The sequence below is a fragment of the Perna viridis genome, chromosome 2 (genome assembly GCF_037379345.1).
Source record: "Perna viridis isolate PV_CMFRI_1.1 ecotype Kerala chromosome 2, ASM3737934v1, whole genome shotgun sequence".
In the NCBI taxonomy this organism is placed as follows: Eukaryota; Metazoa; Mollusca; class Bivalvia; order Mytilida; family Mytilidae; genus Perna; species Perna viridis.
In genome coordinates, this window is record NC_142446.1 from 9,497,735 (window position 1) to 9,523,485 (window position 25,751).

Genomic DNA, 25,751 nt, shown 5'->3' on the forward strand with positions numbered 1-25,751 from the left:
AAAACTACTGTCTGACCCCTATGTTCTATTTTTAGTAATGGCAGCCATGTTTTTTTTGACGAAACAAAAATCCCTACATCAGTTCTATACAGGATATCCCAAGGAACATTCATACCAAGTTCAGTTTCAATTGGTCCAGTAGTGTTAAAGGAGAAGATTTTTGAAAGAAATAACATTAAAAATTGCAAAAATCGCTGAAAAAGGGCAATAATTCCAACATGGCTTAACTGATTACAACCAAAACTGGACCAGAGATAGATCTCATCATGTGTTGGAATTTCAAAAAGATCCAATAAGTTTTACTTAAGTTTTCCTTAATAAATTAAAGTTAATGAATGCCAACAATGATGACAGGGTGATGCCATTATACAACCAATCTTTGTTTTGCTTTTTGCAGTTAAATTAATTTGATGTCATTAAGGAAATTGGAACATGTGACATGTTAGGCATTATTCACAAGTCACACCACATGTAATAGAAATATCTATTTTATGTCCCTACCAGAGCATTTAGTTTTCTCCTTGTCTATTCTACTAAATTCTACAGCAAAACAGTTTCCTAGCCTATGTGCCACAAAAATGATGAAGTCAGATTATATTCTTAAACTCTTGGGGTACTTACAAATCAATACTTTTAATTATATAATGTCACAAGTTGAGAACTTTATCAGACAAAAAATGCCTTGATCGTTATAGATAATGTAACATTTTATTTGACACTGCCTTTTTGCCTGTTAATTGTGAAAAGGTGTTTCACCCTTAAAATAACCATTATCAGAATAAACCAGTAGAAATGTAACAAATCACATTACCAGATAAACCTGCATCAGTAAGTTTCTATAAATAGTTTCTCAGTTGTTCTGCAAGAATTGAGAATTAATTTAAATGCTTTGAATTCTAGAAGCAAATACAACTGAGCAAATTTATTCTTTCTTACTTAAGACGGGGCTTTGGAGTTGACATCACACTGACAGTATCCAGTTCTGGTCCACTGTCACTTAGATCCTCTAATTCACCAAACAAGTCATCAATATCTACAGTAGTATCTGGATTGACATCTGCTAGATCATGATCTCCTTCAGATTCAAGACCCTTAAAGATGATTTGATACAATTAAAACTTACTATTGCAATCTTGGCTCAATTTACTTTGCCTATTGTAAAAACAAGAAGCTCTAAAGAGCCTGAATCACACACCTGGCTCTATCAGCAACATTCTATTCTTGTAAAAGCAACCTTGTTTCTTCTTGAATTAAAATTCCTAACACTCATACCTAAGGAACAATCATATAAATTTTCATAAAATTCTGTCCAGCAGTTTCTGGACATAACTTTAAAAATAGCAAAAACATGTTAAAGAAGAGCAGTAAATCCACCATGGCTTAAGAGATTTATACAAAAATTTGATCACTTATAGATCTGATAATGCTAAACACTTTTACCCAGTCAGAGTACGTCTGTCTGAACCCTATGTCCTATTTCTAGAAATGGCAGAATTTTTTTCTAAACAGATCACAAATCTCCAAATCAGTTCTATGCAGAACACCCTAAGGAACATTCATACCAAGTTTGGTTCTAATCAGTTAGAGTACAACATTTTTGAAAGAAATAAAATAAAAATAGCACTGTTTTCCCAAAAGGTCTAAGGGGCATTAGCCTGCAATACATTTGCTGGGAAAGAACATACAATGAAGTTCAATCATGGCTATACAACATTTTCATCATCACCATTCAACTCAGGAAACCATACTATATAAACCAAATATCTTTGAAATTTATGCAAGTATAAATACAGCAGGAAAAATGCAGCCATTTTGAAAATGGTCATAAAGAAAAATTTTCGTAATCAGCATTCGACTTAAAATAACATTTTTCCTGATGAAACCCAAAATCCTTGAAATCTAAGCATCCGGAGAAAATGGCCGCAAAACGGCCATCTAAAAAAATTCAATATTGCCAGTCAACTCAGGATATAAGTTTATCTAATGAGTTGCTTTCATCATCATTATTTTTCTATAGTTGAGGAAAAAATAGCAAAAAAAAGCATTTTGACCCGTATGTTCTATTTTTAGTAAACAGCCTTGTTTTTCAAGTAACGAAAAAATGTTTAAAAGACTAGTTTGCGCAAGATACCCTAAGTAACAATTATGCTAACTCTCATTAAATGTTGTTCCATGATTTTAGAGAAGAAGATTTTCAAAGTTGTACCGTAAATGTAAAAAACGACAAATAAATCTGTTTTAAGGGCCATACCTCCTATATCAGGCGACAAATCATCTTGAAAATTTCAGCATAGGTCTGTCTTCTGATGGTGAACAATATTATCCATTATGTGTGACCACTATGTTTTATTTTTAGTAATAGCGGCCATGTTTTGCGATATTTCATTAATTTAGGATACCCTAAGGAACAACCATGCAAAGTTTCATTCCAATTTGTCAAGCAGTTTCTGAGGAGAAGATGTTTGAAAAAGCTAACAATGACGACAGACAACAAAAGCGAAGTGATGACAGTAGCTCACATGGCCTTTAGGCCAGATAAGCTAAAAATGGAAATATACAAACAGAAGGATTAAAGATACTTTATCATTACACCTTATAGAAGAATCTTGGATTCTGATTGGCTGATAGTGATTTCTGCCATTTTTACAGCTTTTGGGGTATATGCAGAAAAAATATGCCTTTTCACACCCTTGCAAGAATTAATTAGAAAGTTCTTTTGTCACATTGCTAAAAAAACATAAACTGTTATTTGGTGTAATTAATAACAAGAATCCTATGAGAAAAAAGCAGAATTCCATTTTAAAACAGAAAAAAATAATGTCTGAATATTATACCTCAAATTTACACTACCTTAAAGTTCTTGAATTACTTTCTGTAGTGACAGTGCTCTCCATAATTGCACTAAGTATACAAAATAAACATACCTCTTCTGAGATTCTAAATCTCTTCAACAGTGCTATAAATTTTTGCTTTATATTTCTCTGTTGCTGAAATGTACACGAAAACTTGTAATAATGATAACTAGATGTTCTAAAGAGCCTGTTGTCTTCTAGAAAATTTGAAATATGGGCGGCCATATCACTTGGTGAAGTAGAACTAAAAGTAAAGAGGTCCCTACTTACATCATTATGCCAAGAATTCTACCTCTTCTTTAAGCATTATAGATTGTATATACCGAAAATAATAACATGCTTCGATGAGTGAACAACCAACATAACTGTCAAAGTAGATACACCAAAGATGCTTGTAACTAAATAGTTTCAAAAAGAAAAGATTTTTAAAAAGTCTACTTCCACAATGGTCAAAATAATGCAATAATTTTAACTATCATGGAAGTAGTGCTTTAAACATGTCAAATAATACAAGATAGGTACTATAAGAAGTAACTTTCAGGTCCTCATTTATGCGCTTCTATCCATTAACAACACAGACAGTACACAAAACACATAGATCTCCTTCTATTTTTCTGTGGTTTAAAGAAAATATACTATTTACCTGTGCACCAACTCTGGCTCTGGAGGCATGTATTTTACCACGACTAGTTTTTCTTGGTCTTGGTCTTATATCAGTATCTAACATGACTGGCTCACTATCACTGAGTTCTCCACCTGACCAATACTCCACATCATCATCAATTTCATCATCCTCAGAATCATTCTCAATGTCTGGAGATCGGTCTTGAAAATTAATGCAAATAGGATGCTATCAAAACCAGAAGAATATTTTCATGTTTTGACAAGGAATATATAACACTTTATGTTATTTTGAAATAAAGAGATATCCCTTACAAAACAAATCTAGGAAGGCTTCGGGGTGATTTAAATAGCTCTTTAGGAAGAAATCTGCCTATATTGAAACTATGTGTCGTAATACATTACAACACAACACCTCTGTGATCTTTTGGACAGTTTATCAAGTTCAAACAGCTGTCAAATGTGATGACCTTAACCTACAAATTTACCATAACAGACAGCTTCTTAAACTTAGAAGACTATGGTAATGAAGTAAGACATTGGTAACACGTATGGCAGATTTCTTTTTCAAACTGATCCCACCCTTCCTTTTGTGTTATGGCATATGGTAGAATCTCAAAGAGACTTTCTTAGAGATCCATCTTAATTTACTCAAGTTACTGTCAAGACAACAGGAAAATAGTTGTTTCTGCTTCCTTTTTGGACCCTCATTCCGTAACAATCAATCACAGCCTTCCTTTTGTGGTATGGCATCTTGTGGTACAATTTCAAAGAGATCAATTCGCTTTCACACAAGTCTGACTTGACATCAGAAAAATGATTGCGTCTGGCCCCATTTAGACCGCTAATTCATAAACGGGCCCAACCCCAAATATAAATCACACCTTCCTCTATATGGTAATGTATTGCATTGTGTAGTAATATTTCAAAGATATACATACACATGTTTTCAAGTCTGACATCAGGAATGCTTGCTTCTGGCCACTTTTTCACCCTAATTCTGAAATGGCTCAAGTCCCAACCCCAAAAGTTAATCCCAGCTTTCCTTTTGTGGTATGGCATTTTATGGTACAACTTCATAAAGGTCATTATGGTTATACTCAAGATAGTGTCCAGACATAAAATGTCTAAAGACAACAAAGTTTCCTTCAATCTATAATCTATAATCTAAAACTTCAAATTTATCATGTATTCCATTTTTTTTTGTACAAACAGCCATGTTTTTCTATGAATCTATAACCCTGGAATCAATTTTTAAACTGAATCTTTTATAGTTTTCAAGATATTGGCTGAAAACTACTAAAAACATTTTCGCCATTCAAGGGCAACAACTCTGACAAGGAGTTATCTGACAACTTTGATCCAATGAAGACTTTTGTAGGCCTTATCATATGGATCCTGTTAGCAATTGAACATTTCTTTCTATATCACAGTTTTCAAGATATTGGCTGAAAACTAAAAAAAAAACAATTGTTTTTACCTTTCGTGGGCAATAACTCTAAAAAGGAGCAATCCAACAACTTTAATCCCTGCAGACTTTTGTAGGCCTTATAATAAGGATCATTTTGGCAACTGAAAGAATTTGGCTAAATCTAACAGTTTTGGAGATGTATAAGAAAACCTTCTGACTGACCCCTTCATTCTATTTTTAGTAACAGTGGCCAAGTTTTCGATGGACAAAAGATCCCCACATTAGTTCTATGCAGAACACCCTAAGGAATATTCATACCAGGTTTTGTTCTAATTGATCAAGCAATTTCGTAGGAGAAGATATTTGAAAGAAATAACCATTTAAAATAGGATAAAATGTCAATTGAGGGCAATAACTCCCAATATGGCTTCACAGATTGAAATGAAAATTTGACCAGTGATAGATCTTATCATGCTAAACATTTACTCCATCAAAATTTGGCTGAATCTTAAAGTTTTGGTGATATATTCCAAAAAAACTTCTGATTGACCCCTTTGTTCTATTTTTAGTAATAGCAGTCATGTTTTTCAGTGGATCAAAATACCCACATCAGTTCTATGTAGGATAGATACCCCAAAGAACATTCAAAGTAAGTTTGGTCCCATTTGGTCATGTAGTGTCAGAGGAGAAGATTCTGGAAAGAAATAACATTAAAAATAGCAAAAAAAACATTGAAAAAGTGTAATAACTCAAACAAGGCTCAACAGATCTAAACAAAAATTGGACCACAGATAGACCTCATCAAGCTGAACACTTTAACCCTATGTCACAATTTGGCTAAACCAAACACTTTGGAAATTTATGCAAACTAGTGGCTCTAGAGAGCCTGAATTGCTCACCAGGTCAAAAATAGTTTTTATAGCTTTCTAAAGCTGGACCTTACTGTTCTATTGTAACATGAATCATTTAATCAATACAGAGTTACCCATCCAGTTTTCATATCATAAAATAAATCTCTAATAGTTATGTTTTCTCTTCAATGGCAATAACTCTAACACTGAGCAACAGATCCATTTCAGGACCCATAACTCATTCACTCATCAATGGATCTTTCGAAAAATTTCGGCATAGGTCCATCCAATCATGCTGAACAATTTCACCCCCTACATGACTTTATCTAAGCTAAATTGTTTTTAAGTTAGGCCAACTTTTTTTATAATCCGTTTTACGGGATTTTTTTTTAAATTGGGTCGAGGGGAGCAAATAAAAATAAAAATAAGACAAAATCTTGGCGAGTCGATGGAAAAAATAAAACTAAAAGTAATTGTTTTTCTTTTTATTTTATTTTTTTGCTGTATTGTAAATGTGTGAAAAGTAAAAGCTTTTGATACCCAATTTTAAAACATATTTCACTTCTACAATTATTAAGACTGATTGATACTGTATTCACAAGGAAACAGAGAATACACACAAATTTTAACTTTTGAAAAGAAGATGTATAAAATATTTTCGATGTGTAGATACATTTGTACCCCTTTCCAAGTTTTTGGCTACATTTCTGAAGTGTTTTGAATGTGTCTTTCAAGTCATTTGTAAACATTTCGACCCTTCTGACAATATGTTTTTGCCTAGGTAAATACATCAGAACCCATGCCGCATTTGATCTACTTGTCACTGATCAGTTATGGTTATTAGTTGGAGAATCACATTTGTATTGTGTCCTAGTTATGACTGGATGTCAGCATCTTATTGATATAATATGTTTTGATAATGGTTTTAGTGGTAGGTGAAATGATCTTGTTAAAAAGCTGCAGCTGAGATGTGCAGTGTTGTCAATCAATCTTTGGTTTATGTAATTTGATAGTTAAGTTTATAAAGGTCCGTGTTGTTTACAATAAAGACATGTACCTCTATTGTAATGACCAGTAATCATCAGCTGTCCAAGCCAGATAAAATGGTAATTAATAGATGTTTACCTAGTACATTATATAAATGTGATTCCTTTAATTTATCCATAGAGGATAATCTCATCTCTTGGTTTTTAGACAGAAGCGTTTTCTAGATAAGATGATTATTTTGAATTTGCAATTGGTATTGACATAGTTGGTTACATCAGTATCAATTGATGAGGTGTAATGTTGGACGACTCTTGCTTTGAAAAATGTAAATAATTTATGTACAGAACATTTTTACTGTGTTACAAGATATGTTGAGATTCAGACATAACTTTTAAGCTAATATTGCACGCTGATGTGTTGGGCAGTGTGCGAGAATGTTGTTTGGTTAATAAGCATTTATTTCATAATCATGGAGTTAAATATATAATTAATCCTTGTATAATAAAAATGTTTGTAGGACCATGGCAGGACACCTTTGTTATGACAACCGCAGCTTGCTCATCGACAATCTCATCAATTATTTAGTTGACGGATAGAGAAAGATTCACCTTTCTGTTTTCCCCAAAAATAACGAGTTAGAAGTAATTGTAGGCCGTCCCTCGGTCGCACTGTTGTTGTGGTCAGCCATTGACTTTCAGTGTTTTTATTAACTAATGATAAATGCCGAGAGCTTCCGATAGCTTACTATAATAAAACAATCACTGATAGGTCGGTTCTTTTTTACTCGTCCAATGAAAACTTGCGATCTGTTTTCTTTTATTTTTAGCATGGGATTTTCTTGCAAATATTCCAGCAGTCGGCGGAATTTACAAAAATAAAACGACATTCACATACTTTTATTTTTATTTTATTTTTGGCTATAATAGGGTCGGCAGTCCCATAAAACAGATTATAAAAAAATGTTGGCCTTATTTACATAATTCTGAAATTTGACCCCTATGGCCTATTTTGGTCTATTTTTAGTAACGGTGTCCATATTTTTCTGAAGATCAGAAAACCCACACATAGATTGTTAAACATATTCTACATAACATTCATGCAAAGTTTTGTTTCAATCCATCCAGAAGTTTTAAAATAGAAGATTTGGTACTCAATCATGATACTCACAAGTATTTGAGTACTTGGATAAACTTCAATGTTCGTTGAAAAATACTGACTTTTGTTGGGATACAGTATATTTATATACAAGTTTAAAACTTTAGGATACAGTATTATCATATATAAGTTTAAAACTTTGGTACACAGTGTTTTTATATACAACTTAAAAACTATTGTGACATTTCCCTACATCTTAATGAATGACAAACAAATTATTCCCAGAACTCAATTCATAGACTACAGCCTTGGTATATTCTACCTTGAACAATAAATAACTGAACACCGTTTTAACAAATAACCTTTCATAATAGCAATTATTACCAATATTTGTTTGTTTATGTACCAAATAAGAATACATGTATGTCAAAAACCATCGTTGAGTTCATGAAGTTTGACTTGCTTGACACAATCTGTATCATATGTTCCCAGGGTGTTGGCAATTTCGATTACAACTTGTCCTTTAATTTGTCACCTAAAAATCTTATCATAAATTAAAGAACAATGAATGTTCATTGTATTTCAATCATGATCATAAACTTTATGGTTTCTGATCATGAGTTAATAATCCACGTAAGTGTTGATCTGTGTACAAACACCTTCACAAAAATTATCTGAACTGTTTGAAGGTTGCTAACTGATGTTTATTAGTATAAGAAAGGGATATTTTGAACAATTGGAACTTAATTGGGGAACTGCATCAAGATGTTTAAAATCCAAACCCTGAGTTGTACATAAGTAAATTGTATTTGAGTAGTCTGCCTTCTGATCTTAAATATTTGTTGCCATCCCTAATTTAAATCATGTTAACCCTTGAGCTTGATTATTAAGTTTAGTGTTTCTTCTGAACAAAAATTAATCAATTATCCTACCAACTTCAACATCAGAGGATGTTGTTTTTCTTTGTCCATTCTCCACATGATCAACAGGCTGACTTGATAATGATACCATTCTCAGTTGAGCTACATGGTTGGTGTGCTCTTTCAGGTCACTAAATAAATGGAGTTCTTTATCAGCATTTCTCTGTAATACCTGCATTAAACATAAGACAAATAAACATTCAAAGTCATTTAGGGCAATGTTACATCAAATCTAAAGTAATGGTGGTTTTGATTGCAAGACACTAATTATTACAAGTATAGCAGCAATCCAAGATGTGATGCCAAGGAGAGAAAAATCCCTAGAAATTGGATTTTTGCATTGCATAGTGAAAAATTACCTTTTTATGCAGTGATAAAGATAAAGTTTATTACAATCACCTATTCATCTGAAAATAAATCCTAAAACAAATCATAGATATGTCTGACACTCATACTTACCAGTTCATGAATGAATATGGCATCTGTATATAGTATACTAAATGAAATTAAAAGGTCAATTGTTCCAGAACAATTGAAAGGTCTTCCCACCTAATCTCTCTTGACAACTATCATGTTCATGAGAAATTACCTTTGCCTCACGGCTAATGGCTTGTTGTGTTCTAACCTGTAGAGACAGATCGATCGACAGTATTTATTTCTTGTATATATTTTAAAAGGCGAGGTTTCTGACAATTATTAAATTTGCAAAATAGTTCTGATTCTTATAATAAAGATGAATTGTGTATTAACAGTGTTGTAATAAACTATTTTTTCCTGTCAATTTCATCAATACACTCAGTTGAGAACAAAATGAACTTGTGATTTTCATGAAAGTAGATAAATTCAAAGAGAGATAATTATAAAGTATTGCAAAGCAAAAGGTCTCAATTGTCACTTCCAGGTCCAAAAACCCCTCTATGAAGTACTAAAACACACTTAACCTAGAATTATGCATTGTAAAGGTATTATTTGAGTGTGTATTGAACAAATGAGGTCAAAATAAAACTCTGATTGTGGACTCTAAATTGGTACTTTTAAGTCTCTACAAAAGTATGAGTATTGTGTATTAGTGTGAATAATGTGCCTCCATTGTGTAAGTTGGAACAACAATGTCGGAACAAAGTGACTTTACGAAATTACTGTACAACAATTGTTTAAATATATTGATAACCAAGAATTCGGTCTCTGTTCTTGCTATTTTAAGGCAACTAAAAGAGTTAATGTAAATTGATTCAGTACATGAGTACTTTGATTTTCCTATTTTAGTGACAATTGAAAATTAATATAAATAATATATGTTTATTTATGGTGATATTCTCGCTATGCTGTTGTTTAAATGTTAGGCCATAAATGGAGTTGTTTTGCATTTAAAGATCGTAAATAGTGGTTTTTACTGATAAAAAGCTGGACATCCCCGATTTAGGTGCCCATGATAGGTCTAAGCCACTTTTTAAAAAATGTATTGGAAGTATACTTTTAAAGACAGTTTTCAGAAACTAACATTCACGCATTTATTAACATTATTTACTTATTGTCTTATAATATAGGGTTATTGCATGAATACTGGTGAATATCGTCCCGAGCAGAATATTATATTGCACGAGCTTGCAAGTGGTTTGAAAAGTAAGAATATACAAGAAAATTTAAACTTCATTATTCTTTATTTCCGTGATTCATTTTTCCACTTAACATTTGGAGTTACGGCGCTTTGACCGCATATACATTCACTGTTTCAAACAAAATAAATATTTGTCATACAACTAAATATGCATTCATGGATTCATTTGAAGATTCGAATAAAAGTAGTGAAGGTTTCTGATTAAAAGCAGCTAAGAAATTACCCTTGAGCATGAGGCAATCATACTCCATTATCACATTTTCATTACATAAATCATGATTACTGGATTACTTTAGAAAAATCTTTATCCATATTCTTTTTTTCAGATTAGTTTTATAAAAAAAAAAAATGCATTAATTACGGTAAGAACTGTTGTTTTCAACGTGTGCACCAATTTTCAAAGAGAGAGGTGATTTTCAATAACCAAAACCGACAAAGACACCACTATAGGAATTGGCTGTATACGAATATAGTTCTAAATGTCGCTGGACAGTTTTCCTATATAGATACATATTTAGATTGAAAATACCGACTTACCAGTAGTAGTAACTCATACTATAAAGACTAAAACATAAAACTACAGCAAAAAAGTGCCTAATAGAGATTCAGAAATGACCATACAAATGAGGTAAAATATCTTATCAAAGTTTGACAAAGAACCAAGAAATGCATAAACATACTGCAAATCATTTAAGATCAACAGTGAAGGTCCCAAGTCTATATGACTTACGGTTTAAAAGTTAAGTGACCAACCAACAATTTCATTTTAGGTCGCGAAATCGCATAACCAGGGAAACCTCAAATCTTTTCGAAACTTTGTCAAATAGTACTGCCCTGGGTTTCTAAAAAATATGGAGCTTTCCGTTTGTGTGTATCTAAAACGGTTTAAGAAATTTTAGCAAAATTAGTTTTTCCGCTATGGGACAGATAGCTCTGGACCGACAAATGATCACGTCTCACAGGGTGAATTCCAAAGCCCCCTGTCAGATTGCAAAAGATTGTCAAAATCTTGTCGTGATACGTTCAGCCAAAACTTTGGCAAAATGCCTGGCGGAAAAAAAAAAGAATAATAATAATAATAATAATAATCAGAAGAAATACAAGAAGGTCTTCCCATTGAGGTCTGGGTGTACAGAGAAGTACCAATAGGTTAAATTGAAGTTGCAGTACTAATGCCTTAGTCCTGTGCTATATATCTATTTAAGTTTTCTATAGTTAACTACAATTATATTTGATGCATCAACAGTGTTTGCCAATTCTGCTTAAAAATATTACGTGTATCCTCCTGATCATTTGGTGACCCTTACCACAGGTTGGAATTCCTAAAGAGAACAAAACAGATGCTAGCTATATTACCGTCTAACACTTGGAATGTGATATTATTTTTTTATAGGTTTTACCACTTTCAGTATGATGGCAAAAGACCACAATTAATTTCCAAGTGCATTTCAAACAAAATACACATTTAAACAGATTCAAAAAATACCACCTGCACAAATTTCATTTCATAAAATGAATGTATACTGGTATATCCAGAGATCAGGTAGACATGTCAAATGAACAGTGCTGAAAGTCCTAAATTTTGACCTTCTTCACTGGACCAAATCACAACTTACAAACAGAAGTACATGTACCTACATGTGCTATATTGACCTGATCTGCAACCATAACTTTACTGAGATTAGTTTCATATCTGTGCCATACTGAAATAAACTGCAGCTCCAATTTGTCTAAAGGTTAATTACCTACCTGTGCCATATTGAATGATCTGCAACCTTAACTTGTTTAAAGGTTAAATATCTACCTGTACCATACCGACCTATCCTGCAACCTTAACTAGACTGAAAGTAGTAACCTACATGTGCCATATTGACCTGACCTGCAACCTTAACTTGACAAAGGTTAATTACCTAACTGTGCCTTATGGACCTGATCTGCAACCATAACTTAACTAGATAGTTACCTACCTGTGCCATATTGACCTGACCTGCAGCCAGAACTTTATATCCCAATATCGTTTTATTTTTATATTTCTTTCTCCTCTGCAGCATAACCTGCAATCTATTTCCATCTCTTTTCACATAGTGTGGATACTACAAAGGCAAAATTTTCAAATTATTTTCAGACTATTCTGATTTTCATAATTGCCACAATATTTGTCCCAATTAGAACCATGATCATTCCTGGACTATTCCTTTGCATGAGGCGCCTTAACAAGCAAGAGTAATAGATGAAAAGTAGAAGATCCATATCAAACAGACAGACCAATGTAACATTCCCCTTAAAGGGCTCACGCTAGTGGGTGATTCAGCAAAAATAGTCACCCCGAGGTCGTTCACTTCACCCTCAGATGACACAAAAAGTGATGTGAACTTGCCCTCTCATTTTCAGACATCAGCCACGATAGGGACTGTATTCCATCTTTCAGCAACATTTTCACCAGAGTTATCTCTCTTCCGATAACAATACAAACAAAAATAATATATTTTCTCTGGGGTTCGAGAAAATAAATTATAAAACAATTTCAAAATCTTCGACTTTTCAGTTACAAGCAAGTATTTTAAACAGCTTTTTGTTTCAAACGTTTAAGACAGGATCAGAATGAACGCTTTTAACTTCAGCTTACGTTAATTCATGTTTTATCATTTTCCGTTATGATATGCAAATTTGTTAAGCAGTTTCTTGGAACTTCGGTTAAATTTTTCTCAATTGATAATTCAGTAGAAAAAAATTTCCTGTACAAAGCGTTTCTCTTGATCTTCTTGTTACTGAACAATAAATTCTCCATTCTAACGGAACATTTCGTAAGCTAGAGACTGCTACAATACGTGTTAATAAAGTTTCAATTTCAGTCTTGATTTGTCAGTTCGTCTGGATATAGCTGAAATATTGCTCTCGGGCGTTAAACCCCAACAATCTCTCAATCAATGATTTGTCATTAACAAATTTTGAACATGATTATTGATACCAAGGGTCAGATCGAGATAACACTTCCAAATGTTGATAATAAAAGAAAACTGCAAGTACATTTTGTATATTGATTTAAATGGGCTGTTGACTGTTGTGTTAAAAGGATTCAATCCATAAATTAATAATTACAAACAACAACTGATTCGTAGTTTTAGCACCACATGCTTTTGTTACCTCCTGAAAGATCGGTGGGAAAATGATGGATTTGTAAACTTTTTCTTAAGTCAATACATCAAGTAGTAAATTCTCTGAGTCACTTCAATTCATTCCTATGCGCAACAGTGCCACACATATACAGTTGATTTAAATATGCAATTAAGTAGTCAGTTACAGGTAAATCACAGTCACAGGTGGCTGCATATCGGCTAATACTGACACACACCTGTCAATTAATTTCAAATAAACAATTAGGAGACAGGTAGACAGGATGTTAAGACACTAAATAAACTCTAATAGTACCATGCAGACTGTAATTTATAAGGGTTGACAATTTTTATGTCTAATATTGGAAAATGGTAGTCGGTCGTTTCCAAAATTTGTCAGTCAATGGCCTGCATTTTTTAATGTTTCTGAATCCTTGCTCGATACTCTTGATCAACTTATATCAAGAGACTGGATATTTTGAACAAGATATCATTATGGATTAAGTGGGACCAGAGAAAAAATACAGAACAGAATGAAAATTGCAACAATGTCACTGCCTGAAATTTTCTATTGGTCATGGTTATTTTGCCGGATCCGGTAAAATAGCTTATTTCATGTTATTTGGCTATTTTGCCGTCAATATTTAACAAAAATACAACACTTCCTACCAAGCAATACAAAAATTTATAAACATAAAAGAAATTATGAAACTGGAGATATGATGTAGAATGAAATTTAATAAAAAGTTTTGAATGAAAATTATAAACAAGAGGCAACCAGGAGCCTGAATCGCTCACCTGGTTGAATTTTGCCTTTCAAGGGCAATAAATTAAACAAGAACTTGTCCGACTATTTTGACTCAAGAAAACTTTGATAGGACTTATCATAAGGATCATTTCAATACATGAAAGTCTAAATCTATCATAGTTTTCAAGACATTGGCTGAAAACTGACAAAAAAACCTGTCATTTTCCCTGTCAAGGGCAATAACTCTTATAAGAAGGTGTCTGAAAAATTTTGTGCCTGAAGACTTTTGTTGTCCTAAAAATAAGGATCATTTCAGCTATTGAAAGAATTGGCTAAACCTAACAGTTTTGGAGATATATGCAAAAAACTACTGCCTGACCCCTATGTTCTATTTTTAGTAACAGTTGCCATGTTTTTCGACGGATCAAAAAACCCCACTGCAATTATATGCAGGATACCCCAAGAAACACTTATACCAATTTTGTTTTAATTGGTAAAATAGTGTCAGAGAAGAAGATTTTGGAAAAATATAACATTAAAAAAAGCAAAAAACTTTGAAAAAGGGCAATAACTCCAACATGGCTTAGTAGATTAAAATGAAAATTTGACTGCTGATAGATCTCATCATGCTAAACACTTTCACCCCTTTCAGAATGGGCTAAACCTAACTATTTTGGAGATATATGCAAAAAACTATTGTCTGACTCCTATGTTCTATTTTTATTAACGGTGGCCATGTTTTTCGACGGATCAAAAATCCCCACACCAGTTCTATGCATGAAACCCCAAGGAACATTCATACCAAGTTTGGTTCCAATTGGTTGAGTAGTGTCAGAGGAGAAGATTTTTGAAAGAAATAACATTAAAAATAGCAAAAAAACATAGAAAAGGACAATAACTCCAACGTTACTGAACACTTCGACCCTGTCTGGATTGGGCTTAATCTAACCATTTTGGAGATATATGCGAAAAACTATTGTCTGACTCCTATGTTTTATTTTTAGTAACGGCGGCCATGTTTTTTGATGGATCAAAAATCCCCAAACCAGTTCTATGCAGGATACCCAAAGGAACATTCATACCAAGTTTGGTTCCAATTGGTCGAGTAGTGTCAGGGGAAAAGATTTTTGAAAAAAATAACATAAAAAATAGCAAAAAACGTTGAAAAAGGGCAAGAACTCCAACATGGCTTCATAGATTAAAATGAAAATTTGACCAGTGATAGATCTCATCATGCTGAACACTTTAACCCTGTCAGAATTTGGCTTAATCTAACTGTTTTGGAGATATATGCGAAAAACTATTGTCTGACCCCTATGTTCTAATTTTAGTAACGGCAGCCATTTTTATTGACGGATCGAAAATCCCCATACCATTTCTAGGCATGATACCCCAACGAACATTCAATCTAAGTTTGGTTCCAATTGGTCAAGTAGTTTCAGAGGAGAAGAGTTTTGTAAAATTGTTAACGACGACGACGGACGCCAAGTGATGGCAATAGCTCACATGGCCTTTGGCCAGGTGAGCTAAAAATTAACACATAAATCAAAGTATTATAGGAATTCTAATCATTAGAAATTTACAGATTTTCTGTCATGTTTGTTTGTTGTTTGTTGGGGTTTAACGTCCGAGCAGCAATATTTCAGCTATAGATTTTCTGTCATAAAAACTGGTTAAATACGTTAAAATTTTAAATAAAGATTTGTAAAATTTTACACATAAATTAAAGTAAAATAGAAATTCCAATATTTAATTGACACAGATTTCTTGACACAAAATTATGAATGTAAAATACATTAAAATTCAGATTGATTGTTGGGGTTTAACGCCCACGCAGCAATATTTCAGCAATATCCAGGCGATGAACATGAAATGGATGATAATGATGATGAAATGAAAAAGGGATTGGTCACAAGGATAATGGGGTTGACAAATTGTCACATAAAAATTTAAGTACAATAAGAATTGGAAATGTTTAAAATCGATACAGATATCCTTATATGAAAATAAGACTGCAGTTAAAAATGTTATGAGTTAACACTGTACATGGCTTAAAAGACTACTTCATTTGCAGTTGATACAGATCTAGTATATTCCGCTTTGGGCTGTAGTTTAATGGGTGCACAAGAAAAATATTGCCATTCCAAGCATGAACTGCACTTTATGCTCTTTTCTAGAGTATCTGCATCTTCGTCACATGTTTAATTTACATATTTATATAGGATGGCCCAATTTCTGCTTATAAATGTTATTCTTTTAAAATCATAAAAGAAATTGAAATGCACTCAATATAGCTTATATATATCAAGTCAGGAAGAAGGTTATGCAATTAATTTTTTAATACAGCATATCATATATACATTTTAATTATGTCTGGCAAAATTGCCACTGCCTTTTCTATTCCAGTGCCGCTAAAAAAGACAAAATCATTAGGACAATGCATTGCAAGAAGCTTTGCTTTACTCAATCATGTATTAATTTTGAACAATGTTACAATTTTAACATTGTAACATTGAGCAATTTGGGAACAAATTGTGCTCCTTTACTTGCTGACCTATTCCTTCACTCTTATGAGGCTGACTTTATAGCTGATCTGATCAGAAAGAAAGAATATCGTTTGGCTAGATCCTTCCATCTCAGTTTCCGCTATATAGATGATGTATTATCTTTAAACAATCCTAATTTCGGGGATTTGATACATCGCATCTACCCAAAAGAACTTGAGATAAAGGATACTACAGACACTGTGAAGTCAGCCTCATATCTTGACCTACACTTAGAAATCAATGGTAAAGGAAAACTATTGACCAAACTTTACGACAAACGTGATGACTTTTCATTCAGAATTGTTAACTTTCCTTTCATCTGTGGCAACATCCCTTCGGCTCCTGCATATGGAGTGTTCAAATCACAACTCATACATTATGCCAGAGCTTGCCGAAACTACGCAGACTTTTTGTATCGCGCTAGAACTCTAACAAATAGGCTTCTGGAACAGGGTTATGTTGCTACAAGATTGAAGTAATCACTACAGAAGTTTTATGGTCGTCATCATGAACTCGTGGATCGTTATGGTGTATCCATCAGCACCATGAAAACTGATGTATTCAACGGGTCATAGTTTTCCTTTCCTCGTTTGCCTACCCCGGACTTGACTTTTTATGAGCAACTCGGCCAGTGTTTCTAGAAAAGCAGAGGACGCTTACCCTACGGGTGCACCTGGTCCACACTCCCAGTTTTTAGTGGAGTCCGAGTTGCTCATTTACTTTTGTTACTTTGTATGTATGATTTTAGTTACTTTATGTTCTTTGTTGTGAATGTCTGTTTTCCATATCTAGTCTTTGTCCCTGGATTACATTCTTTTGATTACCGCTATAACCTTGGATTCCTTGGTTACTCTTTAACATGTTAATAATTGAAAAATTACTTCAGAATATGTATTTTCAGCATCCAGTTTTTGATACTTCAATGGTCAAGGTTGCCTTTTAATTACAACCTGCTAAAAACTGAAAATTTTCAGCATGTCTACCAGAAACCTCTCCTAACAGCAAGATGTGCTTATTCTGCTTGTAAAAAGAAAAGAGCTGTTTGACAACTTCACAAGTACAGTTCTTCAGGCTAAAGTCAGATGTATTAATTTTTAAATAGTTTTGGATATACAACTGAAATTGTTTACCACACCATCGAGTAGGAATGGGGACTAACAGCATAATCAACACAATGTTAAAGCAGATGCATCAATAAGTGTGTGAAAAAGTATGGGTAAAATCCACTCAGTAGTTTAAGAATATTTCTTAAGGCAAGATATAAATGATCAAAGATGCAAAGTGATGACAAAAGCTCTCACAGGTATGCCCAAATTGTATACTATTTTTTGCCTTTATTAACCAAGACATTAGACATACTAACCTGAAGGGAGAAGGACAAATCTAGTTCTGTATCCAACAGTCCATTAGAAGGTACTGGTATCTCATTGGATCGCAGGATTCTCTTGGAGTTCTGTAATTCAACATTGCATTTGGTAACAAAATCTTTTTACTGTTTACTTTTTTTACATAATGAAAAATAATTGTAAGCATTGTTTATTTATTATGAAATTCAGAAATAGTTATTGTAGCAGATGTAGATTTTATTCAGACCGGTAACGTACCTACATTTTGACAGCAAGATTCTCTTAGAGTTCTATAATTAAACATTCAATTTAAAAACTATATATTTTTATTGTTTATGATATATTTTTTGTATAATACACTATGATTGTAAGAATTGTTCATTCATCATACAATTGAGAAATTGTATTACTGTAAGATGCAGACTGGATTTAATGTTTACCTGCATTTTGACAGCAATGATAACAGTAGCCAAATCATTTTCAAGTGGTTTTAGAACTTGAAGTCGGTCAAGAGTTAAACTACATAATCTGAAAGACACAAAATAAAACCTAACTAAATGTTTTACGATAATTATACGCTATACAAATTCTGTTAGTAAAATAAAAAAGACATATAGAATTGATGAAAAACTAAGGGAATAGACTTTATTTGTCAGAACTGGAGGTTAGAAATTTACTTACAATGAGTTGTTATAGGAAAATTATTCCTATAATATAATAATAACAATAAAACTTTATTTCAAGAGGGTAACACACAACTAATCTTCCATGAGGCCCTCACACAAAAACAAAAATATAAGGTTAATTTCAATGCCACAAAATGAGTACTAGTAAATAATACATAAATGCATGCCAAAAAAGTTATCAATTTATATTATAGAACATGTAAATACAGTTGAATTATTTTTTTGCCTGTTGTTAAATTACGAAGATTTTTAATTTCTGCTTTAAAAGATGTATTCCTTTTACACTTATTATTTCATGTGGGAGAGTATTCAAATGAGATGGGCCAGGGTAAACAAGGAATTGTCTGTGTAGTTCTGTCTTAGGTTTAGCAGTAAAAAAAATATGGCATAGAACCTGAAATTATTATACTTTTACTCCTTTTTTTTCATCCCATGGACTCAATGCAAAATATCAAAAATAGCAAAGTCAAAAACATCCCTTCCTATCTACCCTATTTTTACAAAAGTGTATAAATAAGAAACTTTTTGCCATAAACCACAATTAAGTGAAGCTCACTTACATGTACATGTAATTGAAAGTACCACTGACATAAGTATAGGCAAAAATCATGTACAGATATTTTATTAACAATCTGTGAGCACACATAAAAAATAACTTCCCTGTTTAAAAAAAAAATATTATTGAACAAAGAGAAATAACCCTGGCAAGAAAATGTAACAAGCTTACTTCAAATACCATAGGGTTTATAACATCATACATTTATCTACTCCATCTTAACAGAGGATAAAAGAGTTCTTTCATGCAAAACTTCAGTGTTGGCAAAGTGTGTCTGACTGGAAGGAAATATCAGACAAGATTAAAAAGACTAACATAGTGCATTTCTAGCACTTGCTTGAGTTCTTTGATTGATCTTCCTTGTGCACTGTCTAGATGTATATCTAATTGATCTTGGGATGGTTCCACTCATCATGAGGTAGGGTGTCTGTTTCCACATCTGCACAGCTCACAGCCAACAATGAAAAATTCACACTGAACTTTTACAGGTTGTATGACGTGGACCCCAATGAAATTATGGATCTGATACACTATTCCCAACAAAAATCTGCAAGATGGCGTATTTAAAAGTGGTTTCTAATTTCTTGCATGTGAATTTTTTCCAACTTCGGCAATATCATCATATCAGAACAGAACATGTGAAAAGTCAAACCAAGTAAATTGTACTTATCAGCTTAACAGCGAGCACAAAGTGGGCTCAGCAGCAAAGTGTGGGTATTCTAAATTGGTCATAGTGATACATATCAAATCATTACGGGTTAGGTAGAATGAATTAATGGAAGTTCCTAAGCAAGTAAGTACAAAAATTGACACTCATTTCATGATATTTTGTTCTATTTATGCATATTTCTACCTGCTGTTCAAGAACCTAACCCACCTTGGCAAATATATAATTCAAATTGAAAACACAGCTTTTTTTTTAGATAGGAAAGGCAATCATCATGATCATTCTTCTGATTTCTGCAACACTGTTAGTTGCATCAGTTTGAGGCACATATGTTCATGTCACAGGCTCTCAATAAGATAATGGCCCAATCCATGGAAGACTTATATTTCTGAACTTAGAGCATAGCAAGTAAAACTTGTTGAACCACTGGGTGCATGCACCTATAGGCAATGGACATGCCTACAACATATTAGATGGTTTGAATTTATGTTTCTTCAGGAGGGTTTCAGGTTTCACCAGTCTCAAATTATTCCTTATACCTGGAGGCTGTGGAGCTCGAAATTAACAATAAATGATGTGTGTAGAACTACAAAAGAGGTTCACTATCAGAAGGATCTTCTTTTGTCTTTAAGTGAACTTTTTTAGCAACATGCAGCATTTATCGATAAGAACGAATACGTTAAATAATTTTTAATAATTTACATGGATAATGATACTGATATAGATGCAGATGAGCAGAAATAGCAGACTATACAGTAAAATGCATACATTTTCCTTAATGTTTAGAGGAAATGAACGTTCTTGTGTGTATTATATACCTTGGGACACAATTTGGGGATGTTTTTTCGACTTCCCAAGTAGCAAACAATTTCATAGGAACGGGTTTTGACCCCGTTCCCAGTGATTTTGATGTTTTGTCTGCCATAACATCTTCCTCTTCTTTCCGCATGCGTGAATCGTTTACTTGCGCATTCGGAAGTGTTCGGTATTTTCCCTATGAAAGGGGGAATATTTTTATCACTAGCAAAAGTACCGTAATTTTAAAAGTGTCTGAAAATGATAATAAAAGTAATTATTACTATAATATTTATTCAGAATAAACGGTTGAATGGTCTTTTACGAAACAAAAAACGAGTTATTATTGGAAGTTTTGAATGAACTGAAAGTCTGAGTCCACGAAAATCAATGATCTGAATCGACAATGGGCAACGAACTCTAACATTGAACAATTAAAGGACATTCATTTAAAATACTGAGAGCAATACTTTTTCATCCACTGATCTTGTTTACTTAATTACAAAGCCAAAAATTTTGAAAGCAGTGGAAAAGTTAAAAAATGGAAGATCAACTGGATTGGATTAATTTGTATTTCATGACTGAAATGTAGGGTTTTAAATTGTGATTCTGATATGTTAAATTGTCACATAATTTTTTTTAAGAAGTTACTTGCGAATGGTTCAAATCCTTCAATGTAGAAGGAATCATATATAACACCTATATGTAATGGAAATATTTTTGATACCAATTACCATTGAGGTATAGCAATTTTTAATTGTGTATACCGCATAACTTTTTAATACTGTGTCGACTAAAGGCTTGGCATTTATTTAGATTAAGAATAGTATAATCAGTCATACACATTTTTTTTCAAAATAATGTTTAGACCATCTGATCACATGGTTTAATTGAGAACAACACACAGAGGGGAAGAAATCACAACTTTTTTCATGCGTTGTTGATCTTCGAAAAGCGTTTGGCTTAGTTTAACATGAAACACTCTTTTTGAAATAATTAAAGCTGGTATCGGTGGATTTTTTTGTCGAATAATATGAGTGTATAAAATTAACATTCTAAAAGTTCGTGTTGGAATTTACCTAACAAGATCATTCATCTCTGACATAGGTTACTCCTACAACGTAAGAGGTTGGAATTCCGTTCCTCCATACCATAAGGATGGCACCAAGTCAGAAAATAGCTTGCCAGACAACCTCTAGTATTGCTGGAATATGACATAGGTGTGCGACAGGATAATACATGAAGCCCTATTGAATTTGTCCAATATTTTATCAATGACTTTCTGAGTGTTTTGATTGTGATGGTGTGCCCATTTGAAATATTACATTGAACAGCATATTATGTACGAAAGAGGTACTTTTTCATTAACTGAGAAGGACCTGTGCACAGCGATGTCAGTTCAGTCTGCTTACCGCCTATTCTGACATTTACAAGCTAATAAAACATACAGATTAGAAAGATTAAACAAAGGAATGAGCGGTCATCGTTCGGGAATTATAACACCAACAAATTCCAAACAGTTTATCAACATTTCAATGAACAAGATCATTCTATATCTTTAATGAAAGTTCGTATTCTTGAAGAAATATACAAGAATAAATGTACCATCCAACGAGCAAGTCCTATCCTAAGTAAAACTACCGTAGGGAAAGGTAGAGATACTGGATACTGCAATACCTTACAAATACAATGACAAAATCACAAGTATAAAAATCTTTCAAGTCAATATTGTGATGCAATATAAGACGGGTAAGGAATCATGGCCACCACCACTATACATCATACAAAAATCCCTTGGACTTAATGACATATTCGTACTAAACTCTAGTCTATACCCCTTACTTTACTGCACTCTCTTTATAAAGCAAGCCTTGACACTTGAGTTTTGGAACCTACCACATCATTATACAGAATTTTTGCCATCATTCTGGATATTGGTTATCACAGACTCTTTAACCAGTTTGTGTTAAATGTTAAGATGAAGAAAAAAGTTAATTTCTTCCACGCTCGATTGTCAACAAAAGTATAAGATGCCATTAATTTGGCTAACATCTTCCACTAACCGTCACGAACAATATTCCGCCGTATTTCAAAGACAAATCCATACTGATTATTTCATATCCCTTAACTTCACCTATTGCTTCAAAAATGTTCAACTACAAAAGGATATTACAGGACCGTGCTAAACTTCTTTTACAATTAGGCTTCTAGAACAGGATTATGTTGCTAGAAGATTGAAATAGTTTTATGGTCGTCATCATGAACTCATGGATTCTTACGGTGTATCCATCTGCACCATAAAAACCGAAGTGTGTCATAGATTTCCTTTTCTCTTTCGTCTACCCTGGACTTGAATTTTTATGGGCAACTTGACGAGAATTTCTCGGAAAGCAGAGGACACTTGCGCTACCGGTACACCTGGTTCATGTTCCCAGTTTCTAGTGGAGTCCGAATTGCTCAATTACTTTTGTTGCTTTGTATGTATTATTTTGATTATTTTATGTTCTTTGTTGATTGTCATTTGCCATTCCTGGTCTTTATCCCACGATTACATTTTTTTCCGCTAGAATCATGGTTTCCTTGATTACTATTTGTTCCTTACTGTAGTCTCGGAAATAATTGTAAGGTAAGTGCTACTCGTTCTGCAATAGAGCAACTGGGTTGTGTGCCTCAGGTGGTGGAATGGGGTACCCCTGGCGTGCTACATGCAGGGGTCGTCAGGCTATAATACGGAAAACCTTACCGCAAACTATAGTGGTGCACCGTGTTGGGAAAGATTCCCCGTTCCTCGCACGTTAAAGAACTCTGCTGTGGTATTCGATAGGAGTAAGAACCATTGCGCTAATAGGGCATAGTAAATCATGAAACAACATAGAAACCCACGCCACTTATAATTACCACCTCCTTTTCTTTTCTTCCCTCTCTCTCTTACTACGCGGACTTTTTGTGCGTGCTAGACTTCATACAATTAGGCTTCTGGAACAAGACTGAAGTCATCACCACGAAAGTTTTATGGTCGTCATCGTGAACTCGCGGATCGGCATGATGTATCCATCTGCACCAGGAGTACAGATTTGTTCACCGTGTCATAGTTGCCCTATCCTCTTTCGTCTACGCTCGTCGTGACAGTTGATGAGAAACTCGGCGGGTGTTTCTGTAAAAGAAGAGCAAGCTTACCATACCGGTGCACCTGGTTCGTGATCCTAGTTTTTAGTGGAGTCCGGGTTGCTCATTTATTTTTGTTTCTTTGTACGTTTAATTTTTGTTATTTTATGTTCTTTATTGTGAGTGTCTGTTTTCATTCTTGGAATATATTCCTTTGATTTCTGCTCCAGTGTTGGTTCCTTAACTCTTTCGGACGTAACTCTATGTTTTTGAGTTCGGCTCTACAAAAGTATGCCCCAAATACAGACAAAATAAACTGTTATAATAACTTGAAGGGTCGAATTTTCAACAACAAAAATCCCGATCCCAAGTACCTAAGTATGATTTCACATTGAAAAAAAAGTAATGGGAATCAATTTTTATAATAGTCTACTTACACATACAATTAAGACAATAGTCACTTATATATTATATAATAGTGAAATCCTGCCTACTCCAAAAACCCCTCCCCTTCTGGCTGGTTTCGTCTATCTTACCATAGGCGTGTGATATTACCAATACTAAATTTTAAAAAGGGGCAATTTGACTTAAAGCCAAGCGAATGACCGCAGAGTTTTTAATATAAGCACTAGGGCTTGCTCCCACTATCAAATTTATATGATACTAGTAGGACTGCATATTTGATAGTGGGAGCAAGCCCCTGTGATATAAGTTGACTGAAACTTATTCTTCCTCCACTTATTGGAGTACACCAATACTACAATTGGTTTAAAATAATCATCTCATTACTGATAAGCAGGAACAGTAAAACTATAATTAACATATATACATGTTCATTATTAAAAAAAAAAAAACATTTCTAAGGATAGATTTCGGTGCTATATATGCAGTGACGAAAAATTAAAAGGTAAAATAAATGCTGGTTATCACACCTAGCAGTTGCAAATAAGCCAGTTCAAGCCGATATAAATATAAATAAATAAATAAGAATTTATTTAGAGTCGGCGTGAAATACATAATAATAAAAATAAGCTCAACTGAGCTTTTGACAGACATAATATAACAAAGCATGCAAATAAATAATGGACAATACAAGAGATACATATATGTCATATAAAAATTTGAACTTAAACATTCTTATCTTAAAATAACACATTTATATAACATATATGATAAGAGCTGGCTATCAAAGCAAAATAAAAGCAGATGAATGAATAGCACTAAAAGTGTTTAAGCAATATAAAAATATATACTCGATATGTCCTCGATGGAGTCAGCACTTTAGTTATTCAATAAGTCAATTATCTCCCTTAGATTTTTTTCAAGAAAATGGATCAAACGAGAACAAGAAGACAATGATTCTCTGTCAGAGTGGTTAAAGGCTGTGAGGTCATTAATTTTAAAACGAATGTAAATTTTAAGTAGGTCAATGAGTGCCAATGCTACATCAGTTTTCAATGACCCCGATGTAGCAAAAACATTGTCTACTATACATGACAAATATGTTGTCGTACAAGTAGACAAAGCCCAAAACAACATTGTTTTTATCTGCAAGATGTTTTACATCCAATGTTTATTTTCAGAGGTACACGTAGAAAATAATAGCAGTGATAAGACCTATACTGCTACCACACTCTCCGAAGAAGAGATTGTGGAAAACCATTAATCTGTGCTATCCTCTTTGGTCTCTCTTCCAAGGACGATGATTGTGATTTACCGTCTATGTACTGGATTCATAAACTCCACAAGAATCCATACGAACAACGTTACATAGCTGGATATGCAAAATGTACTACCAAACCTCTTTCAAAACTTTTAACTTCTATATACTCAC

General features: G+C 33.4%; 1 protein-coding gene across 8 annotated transcripts in view; it reads right to left on the reverse strand.

Annotated features, from left to right (window-relative positions):
* Nucleotides 1-20,980, reverse strand: part of LOC148623566 (phosphofurin acidic cluster sorting protein 2-like) — a 70,257-nt gene extending 49,277 nt beyond the window's left edge. For 7 of the 8 annotated variants that reach the window (XM_088565468.1, XM_088565467.1, XM_088565465.1 and 4 more), the window contains exons 1-8: nt 20,836-20,966; nt 18,549-18,636; nt 18,126-18,215; nt 12,323-12,448; nt 8,750-8,909; nt 3,496-3,677; nt 2,925-2,987; nt 937-1,091 (exon numbers count right to left, since the gene is read on the reverse strand). In XM_088565468.1, the coding sequence (XP_088421594.1) occupies nt 937-1,091; nt 2,925-2,987; nt 3,496-3,677; nt 8,750-8,909; nt 12,323-12,448; nt 18,126-18,215; nt 18,549-18,636; nt 20,836-20,966 (995 nt within the window). Of the gene's footprint in view, nt 1-936; nt 1,092-2,924; nt 2,988-3,495; nt 3,678-8,749; nt 8,910-12,322; nt 12,449-18,125; nt 18,216-18,548; nt 18,637-20,835 lie in introns of all 8 variants that reach the window. The other variant, XM_088565469.1, reaches the window with a different exon arrangement.
* Between the last annotated feature and the right edge of the window lie 4,771 nt (nt 20,981-25,751).